Source organism: Lissotriton helveticus, chromosome 9 (genome assembly GCF_964261635.1).
Source record: "Lissotriton helveticus chromosome 9, aLisHel1.1, whole genome shotgun sequence".
In the NCBI taxonomy this organism is placed as follows: domain Eukaryota; kingdom Metazoa; phylum Chordata; class Amphibia; order Caudata; family Salamandridae; genus Lissotriton; species Lissotriton helveticus.
In genome coordinates, this window is record NC_136070.1 from 1,238,370,516 (window position 1) to 1,238,394,585 (window position 24,070).

The following is a 24,070-nucleotide window of genomic DNA, read 5'->3' on the forward strand; positions in this document are numbered from 1 at the left end:
CCTCTAAGGTGGAAGCAGCCAGATGTTTTAATAAACCATCCTTTAAAATGCCTAATTTCTGAAAGAGATCACGCACAGCTGGTACTAAGGGGCTGATTTATATCTTGGCAGACGGATTGTACTCCTTCAGGGCGACAGAGTACTCCATCGCCCTCATGGAGTACTTGCCTGCCAAATTTAGAGATGTTTGTCAGCCTGTCGGACATTTTTATCACTCATAGGAACTGTGTCAAGGAAACATGATGAAGCTGTACTGTAACGTTTCAAAATGTTTATTTTCAAAAACGAAACCCGGAAGTGGATTTTTGTTTTTGTAACAGAATGCCCCCACGCCATGAGAGACATCTCCCATTGTGAAAGGGTATTTTTTAGTTTTTTTATAGACATCCTGGCAAAGATGGGCAGTAAAAAACAGCAATATGTCCCCCGATCCAAATTAGACGGGCGGATATATAGCCATTTCTCCTATGGCCGTTACTCCATGAAGCCGTCATAGAAGTGTACCCACAGGAGTAGTTTTTGCTGTTGCCAAACTATGGTTCGCCTGCTTATAAATTTGGGGTGCAGACCATTATATTGGCGGGAGGGATATTCGGTCGCAACAGAGTATGGTTACCACCAATATATAAATCGGGCTGATACATCGATGGTGCGATGTAAACAAAAGAAAGACTGTACTATGCATAGTCAACTTTTTTATAGAGCCAGGGTAAAGCTGTCTCCAAGCGAGGCCTCTTCTGAAGCAGTAAGGACTGAGATGAGGAGGATGAATGAAGGGTTAATGCTGTGATAGCGAGTAGGTTTAGTTGACCTAAAGAGTCTACCTTCTAAAGAAACTGTTTTTCCTTACAAGAATTCCACCAGGTTTTACTTTTCGAAAATTGCGTTAGGGAAATCCATGGTGTGGTGCTTACCACAAAACTTGGAATCCTGATTTGGATATAAACTCCTATTCATACCTGTATCTGACTGAAAAGGGGTTCAGAATAAAGCCCATTTTGTCTTATTGTTGTCCTAGTAGTTCATCCTACTTTTCCATAGGAGCTCCAAAAGCAATCATGTAAGACTGTCTACTTCGAATTTTAGCACAGAGACCTTCTATTGTTCAGAAAGGACTTTCCTAATTTTCCTGCAAAACGTTCATAGGAATCTACTAGCAGTCATATACAAATTTGAAGAAAAGAAGCAGGAAAATGGTACATAAGTGGATGACACTGAAGTCCTCAAGGTAGTGCTTAATTTGAGCCGATGGTTTCTGGAGCTCGGCAACTGCACTTAATTATCAGCACTAGTACTTACAACCATCTCCCACATGGTGGCACTGTTTGTCTAATTTAGTGATGAGCACAACAATTGTTTACTAATTCATCGTACATTTCAAATGACTATTACCTTCCTCCCATGTCATTCTTAAAGCTTTGTGGACCTGGAATAGTCTGAATTGTCATGCTTGTAGGAGTGTGATAGTCAGTTGCTTTTTTTATTTCCAGGAGTTTTATATAGCACAAACTTGACCTGAATGTATCAGAGCACTTTACAGGAGCACCAGTTGCATTACATAGAGACACATTCATGTGATTATTTTTTTTTGCACAGGGATATGAAGTGATTTGCTAAGAATCACAGGATGTTGAACGTCCCTGCCGAGACTCGAACTTGTGTCCCCAGCTCTGTAGTCGACCGCTCTAACCGTTAGGCCATATCCTTTCCCCTAGTTGTGTTGGTGCTATCATAGGTAACTCTAGCAGGGGCAAAGGGTTGTGCTGGCTACAGTGACCACCTGACGAGGGACCTGGCAATTGTTTACAAACTAAGCACAGCCTCAAGGCTCAGATAAGAGTGAGCAGAAAACAGAGCTGGAAGCGGCGTGTGAGTGGACTCCCTTGAAGGAGGGATAGAGCAGGAATATTTCTGTGGGGAGATGTAAGGTGAGCCTCTGTCTTTAGTGGAGCAAGGTTGGGATTGAGTGGTTATGACAATGGAGGCAACGAAAGAGATGTCAATTTGGGATACGACAAGGGTTGAAATAGTTCCAGAATCAACGTGTATATACCCCAATCAGAAACCTTATGGTGTCAGATAATGACAATTAAAATATGTATGTTTTATTCTGACATTGACCAGAGATGTTTTTGTTGCAGATTACACCTTCCCTGTATCCTCTCAAAGGACAACCCCAAAAGGAAATGAAACCGAGCTCAGGGATCGCTGGGAAACAGCCACGCCACAGCTGTCCATGGACCTGGCGGACCGGGCTACGCGCACTTCATACACCCATGCTCTCCCAGATGAGGACGTAGTCCTCTTGATGGAACAGGACCACAAGATGCAAGACACGGAGAAGGATTCGCATGACTCTGATTCTCCAGGTCCCAAATGGAGGAATGATTTGCTCTATTCCATAGTCTCCTCTGTGGATCCCAGCGTATCCATTCTGGTCACAGAGCCAGAAGGGGGGAAGGAGACTTCAGAAAAAGGGGACACGATGATTCATGGTCTCGACTCGACATCCGAGGTCAGCCTACATCCAAGTCAAGTTCCACCATCTTCCATCTTGCATGCTACCTCTTCTGAGTTTGTTGACATGCCTGCCAACCCACCAGAGAACTCGACGAGAAACCTTGTGCAATGGAAAAATGCAGAGGGAATTGCTGATGAAGACTTTAAAAACCGACTGGTGGTGCCTACTGGCCCCCATAGTGCTTCTAACGAGAGGTCTGCTTCCTCGTCTTTGAAGAACGAGGAGCATCACACCATAGCACACCATGCCAGAAAGGTTCCTGAGGCCATCAGCTCCGCACCAAAAAAGTTGGGGGACATCCCGGAAGTTGAAGAAAGTCTCAAAACCGAGGTATCTGAAGAAGCACTCTGGAGTTCACCTCAGGTACGGCAACCAATTATAATGTGTACTTATACGTCATACACCGGCTTACCAGGGCCGGCCTAAGTTAATTCCTCCCCAAGTGCGGAGACTCCGCACTCGTAACGTTACTACATGTAAGTACCTTTGTGAATCGGGCCAAGAATGAGCGACTATCATCGCTTATGTTATTCATGCACTTTGGCGTGATTAAGCCATTATCAAACGCACTCGTTGGATTATTAGTAAGCTCCAAACACCATCTTTTGTTATATGTACAGTTTATTGCTAGAGTTATAAACTGTATATGATTTAAATGTTAAAGCTGCTTCTCAATAAATACATTAACTTGGATTGTGGACCAAGGGTGCAAGCTCAGCTCTACCCCTAATTTGAATTTCGTCAATAGAAGATGGAAGGCACCATGCCATGGCAGTTTGATGGCTTCAGCGGTCCTTCCAGGTGAGATCTCTCTTTGACGTGACCCGACTGACTCCAGATCATATATGTGCACCTATAGGCATCTCCAGCTTCTACTGGCCTCCCTCGTAGTTTTGCTGCTTTAGAGCAGTGGAGGAGATACCAACCACTCACTACCACCTGATCTTGCTCGAATTATTAACTATGATCCCACACTTTTGTGCCCTTTAGAAAGGATGCTGCAACAACCATGAATGCTGCCTTCCCTGACAGTACCTACATCTTACAGGAAGCCATAGGTGTGTAAATGTTTGCATGATTCTAGGTAGGGATCTAACCATGATGAGAGCAAGAATGACCCTACCCCAATATCGATTAAAATGGGCGAGGATAACTGGTATTAACCAAACCACAAAATCCCATTAACTCGTAACAATTACTTACTAGGTTTAAATGTACTCTGGGACACATTTTCACTTCAGAAAATCTTTTATTTTGCATTCTTATAAAATATTCAGAGTTTATGACTTTTCATTAAATCAATTTATCGCTCCAATATCGTATTACAAAACATTAGAACATGACAGCTAATGTCATAAAGCCACCAGAAACACCAACCTCTCTCATACGTCAAACACACACATTCTTCCATACTAAAAAAACACACCCTTGACCAATCATGGATCCCAACCCAACACCACTTGTATTGATTTACACAACTCTGAAGTAGTGCCAATGACCCTTAGAGACAGGACAACCTAAGCCATCTCCCATCTTGCATAAGCATTCTGAGGGGATAGATTAATGAGACTGTAGTAGAATTTATTGTATGTGATTAAAATCATAAACTATTTTTTAGAGTGAGGCAAAGTTTAAAAATCCTTCACCCAAAGTCGACGATCAGTCTGATTAAGAAAAATCAGTGATCCCAGAACTGAAATGTACGTAAACTAAAAAAGAAATTAATCACAGCATCTAGTGTCCAATGGAAGTATACATAAGTATTATAAGGCAATATCGTTAAAAAGTCTAAAATGTTTGTGAAGCCTCTTTGCTGTGTCCCTTCAAAACATCATTACACAACTAATAGTTTGGTAACTTTTATCCATGGAACATAAGGTGACCATTGATTTTATTGACCTGCGTGATTCTTTATTAAAAATTAGACGCAGTGTTTTTGCGCAAGTTTAACAATACATTGTAAATAAAGGTTACATGATCCCCTCTTTCTACACATAGACCACATGGGTGACGCAGATGATTTTATTTAAATATTTCTTTCCAGGAGACCTCAAATTCTTAAATGGGAATATACACAACATGCAAAGTCGAAGAAAATAATGATTCCCTAGTGCTTGATCATTACTTCTTCATCAGAGAATTTAACCGATACTTAAGATACAAAAAATAGAATCAGGCTGAATGAAATTGCTACAAGGAAGCGTTGAAGTTGTTGTGCACGAACCAAAATAAGTTGAGTAAATTTTCACAACAGGTATGGAACAGTTATGGAGAGGGCTGTTGAGATTCATTTCTAAATTAATTATGTGACACGAAGTAGACCGCTGTATTTTCAGCAGTTTCCACATATAATTCATGTGCCGCAGGTCCATGTTTTTAGCCTCGTGATGCAAGAGGCCGGTCTGGCGACATTTGAACACTTTGTTAGCCTTATCAAAGGGCTCTCATGACCTATCTTATTAAGCCACAGTGGCTGCACCATAGGTCTGGCAGATGTCTACCTGAACCCATGAGTCCACCAGGTACTTGGTAAAGGATATGGCATCATCAACAGAGAAGTGGAGAGCTTTCATGCTTTTTGGCAAAGCCCAGTGGCAACACCACAACCACTTGCCTTTGTCCTGTCCTGGGAATGTTGAGGGATTTCCGGGCAGATGCCAGAATCTCATGGGTGTTAGAAGAGAGTCCAAGGTGACCAGCGATGACCCTTCAGAGAGTCGTTTGAGCTATTTTTTGGAGTAGTATGAAGCTCCCCTCTTCCATTGGTCAGGAACTCTTGCCTTATTGAATATCTAGTGGACACTTTGTCAATAAGGTGCAGGATGTACAGGCACCAGAGCAGGTGGGATCAAGCTTGTGCACCAAGATGACAGAGGAATCAAAGTTCTCCAGCACTGGAACTACAGTTACAGGTAAGTAACTCACAATCACAAGAGGCTTTTTCCTCTTTCTGTGTGTGCTGCAGAATGCAGCAGACATAGAAAAAAGGAAAAATGAGAAGAAATGAAGGATTTCTCCTCGTTGCGCCTCCCTTACGCCTCACCTGGGGAGGCATTAGTTTTTGGCGCTGCCTCAGAGTCACAATTCCTCGTAAGTCTGGGTCAGCGTTAAAAAGCCATGGGTGTTGCTGGGAATGCCCACATCAACACCCATTGCACACCTCTTTAACGCAGAACACTGCGTTAAAGGGAACAATATTTACAAGGCTGCATTAAGCCACGCAAAGTGGCTTCGTGCTGCTTGGTAAATATGGAGCAGGCCCCTGCGCCACCTGAGCATCGCAAAAAGTGGTGCAGGGGCCTTGTAAATTAGGTCCTAAAATTGCAACCGAAAGTACTCAAACGAAGGATTGAGTAGTGGCTGGTTCCGTTTCAGTTTGTGGAGTGAGTGGAGGTGCCTGCCCAGGCTGGCTGCTCTGGGCTTCAGAAGCTCAGCCATTAATGTGTTCGACCAGGATATCATGCCCGGAGGTGGCCCATTTCTATTAGTGCGCTGCCAGGAAGAGGAATTGTGGAACATTTGCTCCCCTTTGCTTTCTGGTGTAAAATTGGGATGTATGACGTTACAACGCATACTTTTACCACGCATGCCTTTACAACGCGGTTTTTACATCGCAAACCTTTACAACGCATAGCGCTTAGAGGTGCTGGATAGTGAAAAGTTTAATTTTCTATTCCAACCCCAGTCCCCGTGGACACTAGGGAAGGTGTTGGATAGAAAATTAAACTTATTCCCTATCCTAGAGCGCCCCCCAGCGCAATGCGTTGTAATGGTTTGCGTTGTAATGCCTGTGTTCTAATGGTAGTGCGTTGTAAAAGTTTCGTTGTAAAGGTTGTTCACCGTAAAATTGATGTGATGTTGCCTTCATTCTCCATCAATCAGCACCTTCGGCCTAAGCACTGGGTTCGGTTCCCCTCCCTCTTGTAAATCACCCTGGCTCCATGAAGCGCCTTTGATTTTCGAAAGACTCTGGTTAAAAAGCGATATATGCCCCAGGTGGAATTAATGACTCTGCCCCATATTTTTTTTTCCAGGTCATTTGCAAAGACTGGAGCAACCTGGCGAGCAAAAATTACATCATCCTCAATATGTCCGACGACATCACTTGTGTAAGTGGCATCTATATTATTCATGTATGGTCAGTGCTTAATTTTTTTACATTTTTTTTTTAACAGATTTTTCTATAGCGTAAACTTGACCCGAATCGGGTATCAGAACGCTTTACATAGCACCAGTTGCATTACATGAGGACACATTCATTTTTTTTTTGTTAGGCACGGGGAGATTAAGGGCCAGATGTAGGTAATTCCTATTTACCGACTCTTAAATACCGAATCATACCGATTCGGTATTTAAGAGTAGGTAAATAGAAAGGAGGCATATGTAGGTAAATCTCATTTTCCAATTACCGATTCGGTAAGATTCGGTATTTCCCGATTCTGTAAATACCGAATCGGTATTTCACATTGATTCCTATGGGCCTTAAAGCCCATAGGAATCAATGGCTTTTTTTGCTTTGACTTTTTGCTGTGACTCGAAGGTTCTGTGAATAGGGGCCATAATGTATACCCTATAGATCTAGGGAACTTCCTTTAAAAAGCTAAAAATCTTCCATAGTAGGCTGGCGCCTACAGGCCTGTGTGGGTAATTCTGAAGTATTAAAAAAACTACAAATCTTAATGATGACACTACCAAGAACAAGCATTTGCAATGTACATGGTCTAGCATTTGCGAGAGTTTACGCTATTGGCATTGTAAATGACAGTGTGATACAAAAGGGGATGATGGACGGAGCGTTTGAACAAATCAAACACTCACCCCCAGTCAACTGATCTGGGTTTAATCCATCACCATTCTTTAGTTCACTCAGCCACCCCAGTTCAGACATGGCTATATGCAAATCAGTCTGACCCTGTGCCTCGTGGGAACAGTCCAGCCCGAACTGCCAAGCCATGTCTTCCCTGGACCGGAAACAAGCATCCTGGGACCGGTTTCGGATTCATAATCCTCATCAGCCAGGCTATCTTGAATCCAGTGGCCAAGTGAACAAGGGACTCACGTCTGAGCATACCCTGCCACACTTAGGGCGAACAAAGCGATACAAAAGGGGATGATGGACGGAGCGTTTGAACAAATCAAACACTCACCCCCAGTCAACTGATCTGGGTTTAATCCATCACCATTCTTTAGTTCACTCAGCCACCCCAGTTCAGACATGGCTATATGCAAATCAGTCTGACCCTGTGCCTCGTGGAAACAGTCCAGCCCGAACTGCCAAGCCAAGTCTTCCCTGGACCGGAAACAAGCATCCTGGGACCGGTTTCGGGTTCATAATCCTCATCAGCCAGGCTATCTTGAATCCAGTGGCCAAGTGGCCAAGTGAACAAGGGACTCACGTCTGAGCATACCCTGCCACACTTAGGGCGAACAAAGCGATACAAAAGGGATTATGAATCCGAAACCGGTCCCAGGATGGTGATGGATTAAACCCAGATCAGTTGACTGGGGGTGAGTGTTTGATTTGCTCAAACGCTCCGTCCATCATCCCCTTTTGTGTCGCTTTGTTCACCCTAAGTGTGGCAGGGTATGCTCAGACGTGAGTCCCTTGCTCACTTGGCCACTGGATTCAAGATAGCCTGGCTGATGAGGATTATGAATCCGAAACCGGTCCCAGGATGCTTGTTTCCGGTCCATGGAAGACATGGCTTGGCAGTTCGGGCTGGACTGTTCCCATTAGGCACCGGGTCAGACTGATTTGCATATAGCCATGTCTGAAATGGGGTGGCTGAGTGGGCTAAAGAATGGTGATGGATTAAACCCAGATCAGTTGACTGGGGGTGAGTGTTTGATTTGCTCAAACGCTCCGTCCATCATCCCCTTTTGTGTCGCATTGTAAATGACAGTGCCTTTTATTTATCGATTTTGATAATTAACACATAAATAAAGGGCATTATCATTTACAATGCCAATAGCTGAAACTCTTGTATATGCAAGACCTATTTTATTTTGAAGAAGGGGCTGCCATTGTTCCGGGCAGCTTGGAAAGTGAAAGCACGCATGGCCTTGGAAAGCCATTTAGTGGCATTTTGAAACACGTGCTCTTGTTAGAATTGACTGGTTACTAAGAGGGCGTGGTTGGGCTATCTGAATGGCACACCTGTTTTTGCTTGAATATGTACGAATCCTAAACAGATCAATCTTGTATACACTTGTTACTTGAATACACTGAATGCAGTTCATAGTCTATTTTAGCCATTAATTTACACAGCGACTATTAGTCATAAGAGTTGTACAATATCTGACAAAGATAGTTAAAGATATCCAGGGAGCCAGAGGTCACATGAACTGAGAAGGGAGCGCAGGAGCTTTTGGGGGACCGGCTGCATAAAACATAACCAGGCACCAGACTGGTGGTACCTCTATCATACGTTTAAAGAACATGTAGGCTTGGAAGAAGTTAACAGCTCTGAACACAATTAGATGCACAGGGGTGCAGCTACACACTGCTAATGTACGGTCAACACATGCGCCGCACTCACTCACGAGCCACAATTCAAACACAGTACGCGCGGAGATATATCGCACAGTGCCACGAAGCGGTTTAGTCATTGGAGAGCACTGTAAAACTTCCCTCAGTTGCAAGCCAAGTGGAGTAACTTCTATCTACTTCAGAAGAAAAAGTGCCTCCAACAAAGAGAAGCCCCCGCGCAGCATGCCCCATTCAGAAACTGCAATCTCAGTTGCCCTGTACTGTAAATCCCTCTAGTGACGTTTCCAAACATTTAAAAGACTTTAGGGCTGCCAGGGCGTCTCCCACTAATAATAATTAAAACAAAAGCAAGACTCACGAGCTGGAAGAGGCACTGCACCATGATGAGTGACGCAGGGTTAGGGCACCTCATTCTGGCGGGAGTCTAGGAGCAGCGTCCCCTTTTCTGTATCTTACACATATCCACTTTGGATGGGAGGACCGAGCGCGGGGACATGCCAATGCGGTTACCTTAACCCCTTTAGAGCTTGTAAATAAACCTCCCCAGTGCTGCGCTGTCCATTGGAACTAGTGCTGAATGGACGTCCAACGGTCGTGCGCAGCACTGGGGAGGTAGTGGCCGTGACGACCGTTGGCCAACGGCAGCAATTAAGGGGCTAAGGAAACAAGGCGGAAGAGATGCTGCGCGTGAGCGAAAGAGATGCCGTGCGTGCTCGCGCATGCACAATCTCTAGTCCGGCCTGGTGAGTCGGAAAGGAGACAGGGAGGGGAGCAAAAAGCCTCACTTTGAATCAAAGGCGCGCGTTTAACATAAAGTGTGACGTGCCAATGAAAAGCAGAGGCGGAGCTTCCACCCCACTTCTGAAGTCGACTTGACAACAAAAGATCTCGCCAGAGCGAGCAGCGCATGCGCTGCGACACTAGGCAAGACCTAAAAAGCAGAAAGGGCCACTGGGAGCAAAACGTTTCTGGGCCTGTAGTTGGTCATTGCATTTGGGAGGGGACGCTGGAAAATCCAAGACACTACCCTTGCACCTCCAAGATCTGCTAGTCCATAAGGCCTCCTAGTCTAGCAGGATTGCGGTGAGGGCTAATCTGAGACAAATTTGTGTTGTTGAAAGTGTGAAAGAGCCCTGGGTTCTGAAGCTGACACATGGTTCACGCTTAAGAGCTTGCACTCAAAGGACCAACAGACTGGGAGCAACTTCTTCTTGGACTGTCCCTGATCTGATCCAGTACATCTCTCTGCTGAACCTCAGCACTCAAGGACGTGGAGCCTAGTGGCAAATGCTGCTTTCTTGAAAAGGAGAACCTTTACGTGTATCCATATCTGATCTATAAAGAATTTAAGTGGATTTCAGCAGAGGCGTGACTCCATGCCCGTAGCATAAACCTCTCTATGAGGCCGATTCACAGAACTAACTTAAGACAAAATCCTAAACTTACTACTTTTGGTATTCACAGAAGTTAGGATTTTGTCTTAAATTTGTCTTAAGACAGACTTAAGACAGACTTAAGACAAACTTAAGACAAAATCCTAACTTAAGTCTGTCTTAAGACAAACTTAAGACAAAATCCTAACTTCTGTGAATACCAAAAGTAGTAAGTTTATGATTTTGTCTTAAGTTAGTTCTGTGAATCGGGCACAGAGCTTGTGTATACATTTCATTTCACAGAGAAAATTCGGCATTCAAATCAGAGGCAAGGAATTTGGGTGCTCCTAGTAAAATTATATTTTACCTGTCTGGGCGCCATCTCTGACGGCATCAGGCCACTTTCAAGGCCATTTGTTACAGTCAGGTGCCCTTTTGTAGTGGCACCATAAGGCAGACGCCTACAGCGGCCCTAGTGAAGTGCTGCTCCTGACAGCAGTTCAGACTTCAATCAACGAATATGTACTCTAACAAAGACACCTGTAGAAAAACCCATGAGAGTATTCACCTCCCAGACCCTATTCACCCTCACCGTTCTCTACCTAGACCGTTCCCAACCCAGACATCTCCATAGCTGGCCACACCTCGCAAATCTCCCTGTCCTGACCTCCCTGTCTGCCCAATCCTTGCAAATCTCCCATCCACATATTCCCCTCCAGACCACTCCCAGCCAGCCAAAGCCCCTATAGGATGTCCCCCACTCAGACCGCACCTTTCAAATCTTCTTCCTTCGAGCTGTCTCCAGTCACACCATCCCCCAACCACAGCACTCCTTTCCAGAAATGTTCTGCTACATTTACCTGTTTCTGGGGAAGGTAAAGAGTAGGAGTGGGCGGTAAACTCCACTCCTCTGGTGGAGTTTTGCCCAATCCATGCTCCATTTGGAGTACGTACTTTCAGAAAAACTCTACCAACCACTGTGTGGTGGATTTTTTTCTTGAGTGCGGCCTGCCTATGGCAAGCTGGTTCGCATGAATGAGAAAATCATGCGATAGACCGCCTTCAGATGAGATTTCTCAACTCAGGCTGTCGAGGCAGGTCGCTACTTCTCGCGTTGAGAAAGCTGCTGTTAGTGGTGAGAAAGCTGCAGTTCGAGTAGAAAATCTACTTGAGCAGGAAAAAGAAGCAGTGCCCGCTGGCACGCTGCCTGGTGCCTTTCGCGCTAATTTTACAGCCAAAAACAAGCTCCCGGCCCTAAAAATCAGCGTGACAGTGCAACGTACCACAACTCTGCCTCTTGCGGAGAAGTGTGGCTCACCAGTTAGAGGAGGCAGACCCTGAAGCAGAGGTCAGACCCGGGACCAGGGTTCAATTCCCGACGCGGAAGGGTCTTGAGCCCAAATGTCCACGGACTTGATAATTCTCGCTTCGGTGTCTACTCGAATCACGGGTTCACACTCTGCAACTCTGGGCAATAGCTTGCTTAATCTCCACTACGGCCCCCCGCGGCGGGAGGCCTGGCTTTCACCTTGGGGATGCCCAGTACGGGTTATCTCACAGGGAAAAAGCCAGGACGGGTTCCCAAAGCAAAGCGCCTTGAGACCTTGCTGTGATAAGGCGCTATATAAGAACCTTTGACTTGACTTGCGGATCTCCATGAAATCTTGCTGAGTTTTGGGGAAACTCTGTGGAACTCCAAAGAGTGAAACTCCTTGAGTTGCGCCCACCACTAGTAAAGAATTGTGGGGCAAAACTGACGCCTCAGTCCACATACTGGAGTAAAAAAGCAGGATGAGTGTTATGACTGAAGCATACTGAGAGACTTAGAGTTGGACAGAGACTCCAGAGCAGTGCATGCAGGAAAGAACATTCATTCCAGATTGAAGGAGTTCTGCATGAGTGAGTGGACAGCCACACACAGTGGCCTATTGCTATTTACAGTTGGACAGTGAAGCAGGAGTGGAGTCTAGATGCGAGCGGGAACCATTGAAATGAGAACAAAACATAGGTCGTAGTGGCGTAATGCGAAATTACCCCCCGCAGATTGTGTTGAGGGGCCCCTGAGTCTCTCATATCTTAAAGATATTAATTAACTGAATAGGGGCCCAAGGGGGCTGCAGGAGCCTGCATTATGCCGCTGATGGGTCTTGTCTGTGTAGAGGTGGGAGAAGAATCCCAATAAATTGGTGATGTTGGCCCGAGAGGTGGTGTAAGACCCACAACTGGACATTGGGTGGTTTATTTAAAACTGTATTGGGCAGTAACAGGGCATCCTCCAAAAACTGGCAGATTTCTTGTCTGCTAACCTCGCAGTTCCTGCCACTTTTTTAGGTCTCGCCTGAGCTAGTGCATGCACTGCCCTGCCAGACATTTAGTAAGTGGGGTTTGAAAGTGCTACCACAGGCTTTTGCTGGCCTCAAGCTTGCGGTTACGCCTGCGTGCACGTGCGCAGCCGTCATCTGTCTTTCCTTCGTCACGGGTCATTAAGTGCATCGCTCGAAAGCACCCTTACAGCCCGTGATTGCAATCACTTTCACCTTCGTGGCCGCGTCACTTTCACGGCCGCGCTGCCAATGCTTGTTCCCTTTGTATTTGCGCACTCTTTTAGGTTTGCACCGCCATCATTTCCATGACTCACTCCGGTGTCGTCCCCACACCTACACCTCCCACCCTCGCTGCTTGACCGGGCTAGCACCCAACTGTTTGTTTTTTAGCAGGCTTTATCGCTGTGCCATCCCCACGCACCAACATCCGACCATCGCTGTTTGTTTATTTTGGATCCCCTCCTCCCGTTCTGCACTATAAGCCCTGCCCCCACCCGACATGCACAAACATAGCATTTCCCTTCTCTCATCGGCAGGCCACAGCGGTGCAGGATGGATGCTGGGGCAGCGCCCCCATTTCTATGTTTCTGTCAGGTTCCCCGTGTGCACGCACTATCCATGCCGCCTCGTCTTTGCTTTGTATTGTATTGCAAATACATTTCTGCCATTTATTTATGTATATTTATTTTTGGGAGTTTTATGTAGCGGGAACTCGACCCGAAGTTATCAGAGCACTTTACATGAACACCAGTTGTTCTATTTCATTGTGCATCGTTACAGTTTCTTTTCCCGTGAGCAATTCCAACCTTTCGGCTTGTCGTTTTCCCCTATCTGCCTTCTGTTCTTCCTGCTCTCCCTGTAACAGTTGCTGAACTGGCTGCTCTAGCGTCTATTCTTGCCTCCATCCACTCCGTAGCTCATAACCTTCTTGATTTTCCCCCTCACTCTCAAAGCCATTTGGCACAGACGCAGTGCAGACACTTACCCACTCATTATACACACAAACGGCACGCACCTAGGGGCGTAGTCAGTATGCCCTGGGCTTTCGCCAACTCCCCCTTCGTTGCTTGTTTCTTCTTCATTTGGGTCTAGCACTCCATAAAAAGACATCTGCCTGCCTCTCCTCTCCCTCCCCCTTCTCATGTGGTTCCTTGCACATGCCCACACTTGCTACTCCATCCTTGTTGGCACGTTTACATTTGCATTAACAGTATGTGTTTTTCCCTGTTCTTCTTTTTGGACCTTTCATCTGTGAAATCTGTTTTAGATAAACAACCACTCCCTGCCAGCTGAGAAGAATGACTGGGCCGGTCCATTGGTTCACACTGCACACTGAGCTCGCATCAGGCACTCAAACCGCCAATCTGCCTTAGCAGACAAACTCTTTGTAAAGAACATTGGATTTGTTTCCAGTTTCAATCAAGCTCCACAGAGATCTGCGTAGTAGACACTCAACCCACTAATCTGCTGTAGCAGACACTCTTGCTAATTGTTCACCAGCTGTTGATGTGTGCTTGTCTAAACGTACAGTTATTTTTTAGTTTAGAAAGCTTTATTAAAGAGATAAACATAGTAAAACATCAATACAGTTTATATGTGAGAGGTGCCAATTCTCGAATAAAATAAGTAAGGTAAAAACTTGAAGAAAAAAAAACAAGAATCACACCTCAGCTAAAAATAAAAACTATACAAGTTCAAATGCAATTTTTTGAATTTTAAGAAGAAAGAGAAAGAAAGAAGAAGGGAAAAAGAGAAGAAGGGAGAGGGAGAGGAGGAAAAAAAAGAGAAGAAAGGGTCAAATACATGAAGGAAAGATGAGGAAGAAATGGTGGAAAAATACTAGGAACAGAAAGCCAGAGTAAATGCATGCATAAACATTAACTATTTGACTTAGAAAGAAAAGAAGTTAAGGCAACCATAACAAATCCTTTTTGATTAACAAAGCAGTAGAATTAGCGAAAGCATGATCAAGTCTGTGATGATGGCATAGTAAATTCCACCAGGCTTGAAAGGAGATCTTTGAAGTGTCTTTCCAGTTGGTAGCTATAATTTGAAGAGTAATAGCAAAAAATAAGTCAATGAATTTACCCACCATAACATGAACACTCCAAACAGGAGAACAACTATCCAAAAAAACATGTGAAATCTCAAAAGTAACATTAGTTGATAAGATATCATTCAGCTTTGACCAAACTTGAGTCCAAAAAGCTTTAACTAGAGGGCAAAGGAAAACACATATGTAGGAAATCACTATTATTGTTAGGACAAAACGTACAGTTATGCATGCTTTTCTGTTTATTAGTTTTTTGAAGCAACTATTAGTTGTGTTATCTAGTTTTTATTGGAACTATTGGACCGATGAACAAAGGAGCTAGTTCTGCTAGGCCCTCATTCTGGGGCAGATTTACAAGCCCCTTGCGCCACTGTTGCATCATTTTTAACATGGAAAAAACGACGTAAAAGTTGCGCAAGGGACTTGTAAATCTGCCCCTCTGTGCTTTAACGAAAGCACAAAGACTTGCGCAGCAGGTGCTCAACATACTTTTACGTAAAAATATTTTACTTGCTCACACTTTAGTTCATTCTGTCCTATAGTTGCCAAAAATTGCTCAAAGCTTTAAGTCCTGACATATTTTGGATCGGAGCAAAATAAACTATATTATTATACAGAATCAGTCTTTCATTCCTTTCAACGATATAAACTATGCCAGATTGTATTATAAGAGGGGAATATTAACCCGTTATGTGCTTGACACATTTTGTTTCCCTAAAATGTGAAAAACAGAGTAGCTTTTTGGGTGCCCCTGATACAAAAGGTGTTAACACATCAGCTGGGAAATTTCGCCTTTTGCAACTGGCGCATTCTTCATGCCTTGACACAACAGTCACCAACACATGAACAGTATCACAACTTTGCATGCTGCAATGGTCCATAAACAAAGCCGGGGCTTCTCTGGTCTAGTTACCCTGCTGTATGAACATTCCAACGCCTGCATCGCTAACCCATCTCTATGGAAACAAGCATTGGCATAGCCAATAGGTCTCGCCTTTGGGACCTTATAAGTGTTTAGCCATGCAACAGTTAATGTTGTTGCAACCAAGGATATTGTGCTGTATAACTAAATACTTATAAGGTCTCAAAAGCAAGACCTATTGGCTTTGCCAATGCTTGTTTAGAGATGGAGGAACCACTGAGTTTCCGCAGGAGACCCCTTCATGTCATGCCAGCTGCCGCAGACCCCCGGCGCCAGGGCCTTAGAAGGCATGCCTAAATTAGGGCCTGGCTTCAGCAGCTGTTTTTCCCTGCCCGGGACCCACATGCTCAACAAGGCCGTCCTGGGCTGCAAGAAAGAACAATGGTCCTGCTATGCCAGGAGAAAAGCAGCCTCACCGTTTTCAGTGAAAGCATTTTGTGTAGAAATTTTGGAGAGAAAAAAAATAGCCACCCAGGAGGCGTGGGTTCTTTAAATATGGCGGCCTTGCCTGTCCACCAACCCGGCCTGAGGGCTACAGACCGAAAAAGTACAGGCTAAAAAAACATACATTGACAAACTCTCGACCTTACATGAACATCTCACAAAATATATATAAATATATGTATGGCGCTTCCTAAATATAGTCACACTCACTTCCCACGTATTTCAGGCCTGAGTTCATTTACTCTTCTAACCCAGCCCTTGCATATTCGGGGCCAATTGCTTAGTATTGGATTTATAGGTGCAAGACGATTTCTTTAGAGTTATTTAATGACAGAATTATTCTGCCTTCGAGGGCAGCTGCTGGCAGTGGGGCATTCGAGGTACATGAAGAACAGTAGGAGGCAGCGTGACCCGCAGGTAGGAAGGACGGACCCCCATCTAGTGCCTAGTAAGTGATGCCAAGGTCAGTGGGTGCTTCGCGGACAGTGACAGGATCACCTGGGGTCCGGTTATAGTGAGTGCACGGATATGGGGCCTGTATTTATCAGACAGGGCCCTGTAAGAATGCTGTCCCCGACCCTGAAACTGCCCAGCTGCTCCTCTGTTGACAGAGACCTCCTGGTCTAATCCAAGGACCCCCGAGAGCCTGGCACGGCTGACTGCTGCCCCCATACCGCAGGGGGCGCTGCCCACCCCCTGCCTTCCTGCAGCTGCCAACGACACCCCTTTGTAATGTCCCTGGAGGGATCAGAGTCCAGACAAAGCTTTGGGGGTTTATTTGCAGAGACCAACTGTGGAGACTTGTGTTTCATCGCCTGCCTGGAAGGCCTCTGTGCTCTGGGCATGGAGGGCCGGGCATGCTGAGTCAGCCCTGGGCATGCTGAGTCAGCAGTGCGAAGCCCTGGGCTGCCACCAGGAATGCTTTGGGAAAAGCCTGCCAAATCTTGGATGGAATTTGCACTTGCCAGTCCTATTCAAGAACCCGGGCTCGTGTTTTTTGTTATTTGAGGCTCCCACTGTGTGTGGTGAGGAAGCAGAGACCAAGGCGACCGCAGCCCTTGAGGATTTCAGGGAAACTCAGGGCAAGCATTATGCAAATAATGTTACATGGGACCTTTCAAAAAGTACAGTTTGCCAACACATTCCTAGCACTGGGAAATCCTGTGAGCCCAGCACAGGACAGAGTAAAGAAAAGGTCTGTCTGTCACTTTAACTCACTGGACCCGATTCACAGAACTAACTTGAGACAAAATCCTAAACTTACTACCATTTTGGTATTCACAGAAGGCACGTACTCATTCTGGTATTCACAGAAGGCACTTACTCATTTTGGTATTCACAGAAGGCACTTACTCATTTTGGTATTCACAAAAGGCACGTACTCATTTCGGTATTCACAGAAGTTAGGAGTCCTAACTTTAGAACTCCTAAATGCCTTCTGTGAATACCGAAAGTCTTAAAATTAGGATTGTTCTCAGTTTAGGAGTAGTAAAGTTAGGACTCCTAACTTTAGGACTCCTAAATGCCTTCTGTGAATACCGAAAGACTTAAAGTTAGGATTTTTCTCAGTTTAGGAGTAGTAAAGTTAGGACTCCTAACTTCTGAGAATACCGAAATGAGTACGTGCCTTCTGTGAATACTAAAATGGTAGTAAGTTTAGGATTTTGTCTTAAGTTAGTTCCGTGAATCTGGCCCATTATAATCAGGGCCACTAGAATTATGCGGCAGTTGTAAACCAAATTATGCTGCGGATTGACTAATTTATGCAGCAAAAAAAGACAATTATGTGGTGTAATGTGGCACATGTTGTGATAGTATCAGTTCATTATTTTGCCCTTTCGACATATGCTAACACTGTCTAGGAGAAGGTTTCACCTCATTAGTGCCCGGCTTTACACCCGAAATACAGCAATAAGCGAACAGAAAGGTGACCTGTCGACATTTGTGAAAGATCTTCCACTTCACAGCAACAAGTGTCCTTACGTTTTTAGTAACTTCAGATCCGTTTGAGCCCAAAACAATTTTTTTTATTACAATTTGGAGATCATACAGCAGACGATGGATTATGTGGCAAATGCAGCAAATCCACCATGACAATGAAAACGCTGCGGCCGCAAATCACATAATTCTAGTGGCCCTGCCTATAACCTGTCCTGGGTTTAACGTGCAGAGCTTCCCTCCATCAGCAGATGTTTCATGTGTCAGCGCCTTGTTCACCCGGGTGTCTGTCTTTGTGATAACTTTCTGGGCAAGTATGTCTCAAATTAAAGAGGGGTTGGCATCTAAATTGATTGCGCATGTGCCATCATTTCAATAGTTGTGGTTGGATGCATGCCACAGATTCTGCCTTGGTATAAGCTGGTACCACCAAATAGGTTTGGGGTCTTCTTGCCTGGTCTTGAGGATTCTCTCTCAGGTTGGTTGGTTTGTGAGTTGTGATAAAGGTGCATAGGTTGTGAGGGTGTTTTGTTGTTGATAGCAGGGCACGAGTTGGGGGTACACGCGGGTGGACGGCGTCCACCCGCTATTTTCACAGGGTGAATGCCCTCCACCCTGCCAAGAAGTTGCGCCCCACTGAATAATGTGCTGAACTGGTCCCGGTGTAATTTCCAAACACCAAGACACTTTCAGAAGCACCTGCACTTTTCTGCTTTCCATCTGCAACAACCAACCAGGGCCGGACTGGGAACTAAAACCGGCCCTGGGAAAGGGCTCGGGCGGCCCTCCTCCCCACTCGGGTGGGGGTGCGGGGGGGGGGCTGGAGGTGCCGCAGAGCGCTTCGCTAGGGCCGGTTTTCGGCCGATTTTGTTGCAGGGCCGATTTTGCAACTATGCTGCAAAAACGGCCCTGTACCAATATCGGCCCCCAGGGGCTCAAAATCGGCCCCCAACCTTGCGGCGCACCGGGGGATTGCCCGGTGCCCGCTATGGCCAGTCCGGGCCTGCAACCAACCATGTGCAGGCTGGGACGGGCTTTCTTATTTTACACTCCTGCTGGGCCCATAACAAAGGCCAAATCTGAGGGGTTAACCAGGCCGCCTTTTGTTTGAGTCTCCTGGCTGGGAGCAGTCAGGAGCCTCACACCTAGGAGAACAAGCATTAGAAATGCAATCGGGCTCGGATTTATTTGAGTTTGAGCTAATGGCATTGTAAATGCCAATGTATTGTTGCTATGTGTTATGGAGTGTGTTCATGTGGTGTGTACTGTACTGCTAGTGATCTCCTTGTGAATGTGCGAATATTGCACCACTTGCCTGTGATGTCCTTCTTATGCACCGCCACTCTGCACCGCCACTCTGCACCGCCACTCTGCACCGCCACTCTGCACCGCCACTCTGCACCGCCACTCTGCACCGCCGCTCTTCCACTCTGCACTGCCACTCTGCACCACCACTCTGCACTGCCACTCTGCACCGCCACTCTGCACCGCCACTCTGCACCGCCACTCTGCACCACCACCGCACCGCCACTCTGCACCGCCACTCTGCACCGCCACTCTGCACCGCCACTCTGCACACTATAATATTCTGTGCTTATTCTCATAAAGTGCACGCAGTGCTATGAAATTCCAGAAAAAAAGCTTTGCACATGGGTGTGGGGGGTCGGGGGGGGGTTGTGAGTATTTGCAAATGTGTTATGGTGGTCACAGAAACAGATTAGTGGTTACCCAAGAGCAGCTTTGGTTGGGTGATTGAAAGACTCCTTGTAGTCAGGTGATTGGCAGCAGGGTTATTGCTGGAGAGCAAGTAATACTGGTTTCCTTAACAAAGGACACATTTATGTTAAGCACAATGCTTTTGAATGTGCCTATTTTAAATTCGTCTTGTCTTTGTTGGTGCAAATTGCTTGACATTGCATTTTAGGAACGTACTTGCTTGTCTCGAAGTTCGTCTGTGAGTCAATTACGAAAACAAAAAAAAAACAAATATAGCTTGGAGTTGCAGTTCGGTTTACCTTACCTGAACTTTGAAAGAAGAGTTGCGTCTGGAAGCCCAGTCTGAACTGGAACAGTTTAGATCAGCAAGGGGTGTGTTCCATCATGGTGAGGATCCGAGTTTGTGATCCGGATGAGTGAGGCTGATGAAGCCCTTTCCCGGCCTGGCATGCAGCAGCTGCGCGCTGAGCGCTGCTGAATGGTGAACGCGCCCGGCCATCTGGATTCACTTACGGAGGCACCCTGACAGCTCCTAATTATAATTAGGGCTCCCGGTTTTATGGTATTTATTTTTTTGCCATTTCCGTCTGTATTTATCCATATCTATTTTTTGGGCATTTTTTCTGTATTTATCCACATTTATTTTTGCCACAAGTAAAATGCGATGCTATAGCTAGTATTTTTCCACATTTATTTAAATTGACAATGCACACATGCGCTCACTTAAACTAGCGATTTGTGGCTTTGGCAGTGCTTTAAATGGTCCAGTACTGAGTAATTTGAAAAGGAGAGTACATGTGCTTCTCAGTTCTGCTATAAAAACACTTTAGGAAGAGTACAAGCTCTTATCAGGAGCAAACATGTGCCAGCGCTTCTGTATTTCCACCTGTCACAGGCACTTAACTCTACCCCCTTCAGAGGAACGACGCTCCCTCCTCTTGGAAGGATGCCATCCTAAAACAAACACGGATTAAAAGTGTGCACAGTAAAAACCCAGTGCTGTACACGTGCACTTTTATTGTCCTGTCACTTCGTGTCCCTTGTCGCCATGGTACCCAGACCAGACATGCAGTGTAACACACAGCTCACACTGATGTAAATGAGGAACATCAGTGAGAGGGCACAGTACTTACAAAGTGGGGACTTTCTGTACGGACCTCTGAGGGGTACTTGTGGCCGCATATGCTTCCCCATTCAGGTGTTCCACTTGGGGCGGGACAGCCAAGCATGTACAGTTGTGCCAATGAGCGAGTTATGTTCAGGGAATCAGGCATACACAGGAATTCAGCACTCGCCTTCGTCTCGCAAACTGAGTGAGATGTTAGGTTTCCTTTCTAAATGACCAATGTACTTTATTTATTGTACAGCGAATAAGAAATCAATTAGTTTTAAGCCATGTGCCAGGATGCGCTGCTGCAGCACTGTGAATTTAAGTGCTTATTTATTTATAAAGTTTTATATATCGCGAACAAGATCCCGAGGGATATCGGAGCGCTTTACAAAGGAAGGGAGGAAGGACATATCCAGTATTGACCACAAGTAAGAATATACAAAAGGAATAAACGCATATATCTCAGACAAATAAATGCATAGTTTCCAGACAAATGACACATGGAGAATAGTACAATAAATAAGTATGTAACAGTCTAAGAAAGGGGGTATGCAATGCGGAAAAAAAGAGCATAGTTATCATTGAGCTGTTTTAGCTTTCAGTTCTTGTTCATGAATGTGTAAAAAAGTAATCAATTTGCAGTAGTTTTGTAAGTGCTGTTTTGTAAGCGACGGCAGTTGCAATGGGTGGTGCAAGCTGGGGTGACCTCCTGACAAGATCCCTGGCACCTATTTGTTTATGTGCAAATTAAACACTGGTCTTACCTCATTAATTTAAGTCCCAACTCAGAGGCAGGCCCCTGGTATACTCCAACAGATTACCAGCTCCTTCAGGAATGGACGCTTCCAGGGAAACCTATGGCTCGTGAAGGTTTCCAAATAAAATCCAGGGGGACTATATCATTATGCGACACAAGAAAATTGTACAGTACATAGATTTCCAATGTTTAACAAACCGTTAAGTAATTGGGGCATTTTAATTGTGCAGTGCAGTTGATCATCCAAATTAACTGTGGGCAGCAGGCTTAAGCTGCAAGTTCCTGACATTTCCATTGGGGACTGCTATTCAGTATTTTCTATGCTCAGCAAGAACCATTCTGCATTCCTGTAGGTTTCCTGGCTGTTAGAATTCCTATAACACATTTTAGCTATTAGGCACCGTCGGATTTCATAACCACATTTATATTAACTTTCAAATATGTGGTTAGTGACGATACATTTTCTTCTTTAATATACACTTAAAATGTTCCATTTTATTTGATGCGTGTAGATGAGAGGTGTTTGCAAACGGCAGTTAGTGTTATTAGCTGCCGAAAAAACGCTGACACTCATTTTGTTCCTGCCAACATATCAATTTACCCGAGGACAGGCAAAAAATAAAACGCAAGAGCACTCAAGGAAAGTGTTTTTATTTAGAACTCGGATAAATATACATGATATCGGAGTAAACTGAGTGACTGTTTGTTTAACTGAAGGGGGGGCTGGGGGGGGTCACAGAGCAACACGTGGGACGTATAGCCGCAAGCAGCAAGGCTTTACCACAATTTTGCAGAGTTATCTTTGGACAACTCAGAAGTTAAGACTCAGGCTGACCTTCGACACCTGCTTCCCTCTGTCCTGGGGCACATTGCCACACATACCTCTCAGACGTATCCGAGCAGCTCACTTATGACAACAAAACACACAGATGATAGTCAGCGTTCACGGCCGGTTTGAGAGCTGTTCGCGACCGGTGTTACAATATGTTTGGCACACCCCCCCTTCCCATCCACGAATTTCGTCACTATCGCCTTCCAACAGTACCCCCATATCCCCTTAGCCCCTCTATTATATGCATTTCATTTTTTATAGCGCTACTAATTCACTCACACTCAGGTCTGTTATCTGCATGGTGCTCTGTCAGTCACACCTTTGCAGGAGGCACATTTTGGGGCCCGGGACAGGGAGTCAGGGGCGTTGGGAGAGGCTACGGCATGGGGTGACAGAACAATCATGGGGTGACAGAACAATTAAGCCTCATTAACAAGTAAATGGTCTGTGAAAAGACCTGTGAAGTACTCGGGTGCGGCTGTGTGTGTGTGTGCGCCGAGGAAGGAATTTCAAGCAGCAGGAAGGGGGCATGACGAGAACTCTGGATTCCAGGGCGGCAACATTTTCTAGTATTTTACCGTTTCTAAATATAAATACAGACAAAGGAAATATAGATTTCCGTCTGTATTTATATGTAGAAATCCGTAAAAACGGAAAACCGGGAGCCCTAATTATAATTAATGTACTTCTTTGCGCGAGCACGAACGAAAAATGCCCAAGATGGCGGAACAAAACTACATTTACCCTATCACTTCAAGCCTATTAAAACGACAACACAACGAAGACGAATCACTGGCCAGATGACAGAACACGCTAAGGATTGTGTGGAATTTGTCTCGCCAAAGCCCTAGGAGATACTTTTTTTTTCTTTAACATTAGGATCTCGAAACTCCTCCCACTTTCAGTGGGGAGGAGTCCGAGCCCTAAAAAGCAGCAGAGGGGAAACAAATGTTAGCACCTCACACATACCGAAGAGAGGCAGTCTTTCACTTTGTTCAGGCTCTGTTTACTAGATATGCATGCACTATAAGAATGTCAGATGTGTTGGTCTCTCCCATTATTTACACAAAATAAATGTAATTTATATAGCGCTTACTACCCCTGAGGAGGCGTTGAAATAATTTAAGTACCACTATTTTTTCTTGTATAGCGCTACTCATCTCAAAGCAGAGCGTCAGAGCGCTTTGCATCACACGTACATATTAAAGTCGTGGCTGGTGATGCCCCTTCCTAAAGGTCAATTCCTGTGATGCCACATGTAATGTCATACGCTGTGATGTCATGTGCCGTGATGTCATGCATCGTGATGTCACGTGCCATGATGTCACTTGCATACTGCCTAACTAGGTTACTCCCCCCACTTCTTTTTTTAGGACTTGTGCCCTGGTTGATATTGTATAAGCTTGGACAATGAGCCACACCAGAGCTCTTTTTGAAGCAAGACAGCAGTCCTTGGGTAAGAGAAAGGGCTTTTCTCAGCCTTTTGAACCTTCAACCTTTATATAGCCCTTAATACTGCCGGTTTATGCTGCTTTTAACTGCTGTCATCTTTTGAGACACAGCCTTCACCTACTTCACTAACAGGCCCA

General features: G+C 45.2%; 1 protein-coding gene across 2 annotated transcripts in view; it reads left to right on the top strand.

Moving 5' to 3' along the window:
* The window catches only part of PODXL2 (podocalyxin like 2), a 272,175-nt gene that overhangs the window by 163,875 nt on the left and 84,230 nt on the right, over positions 1-24,070 (top strand). For both annotated transcript variants that reach the window (XM_078662430.1, XM_078662431.1), the window contains exons 3-4: positions 2,142-2,884; positions 6,556-6,630. In XM_078662430.1, coding sequence (XP_078518556.1) covers positions 2,142-2,884; positions 6,556-6,630 — 818 coding nt within the window. The remainder of the gene's footprint in view (positions 1-2,141; positions 2,885-6,555; positions 6,631-24,070) is intronic.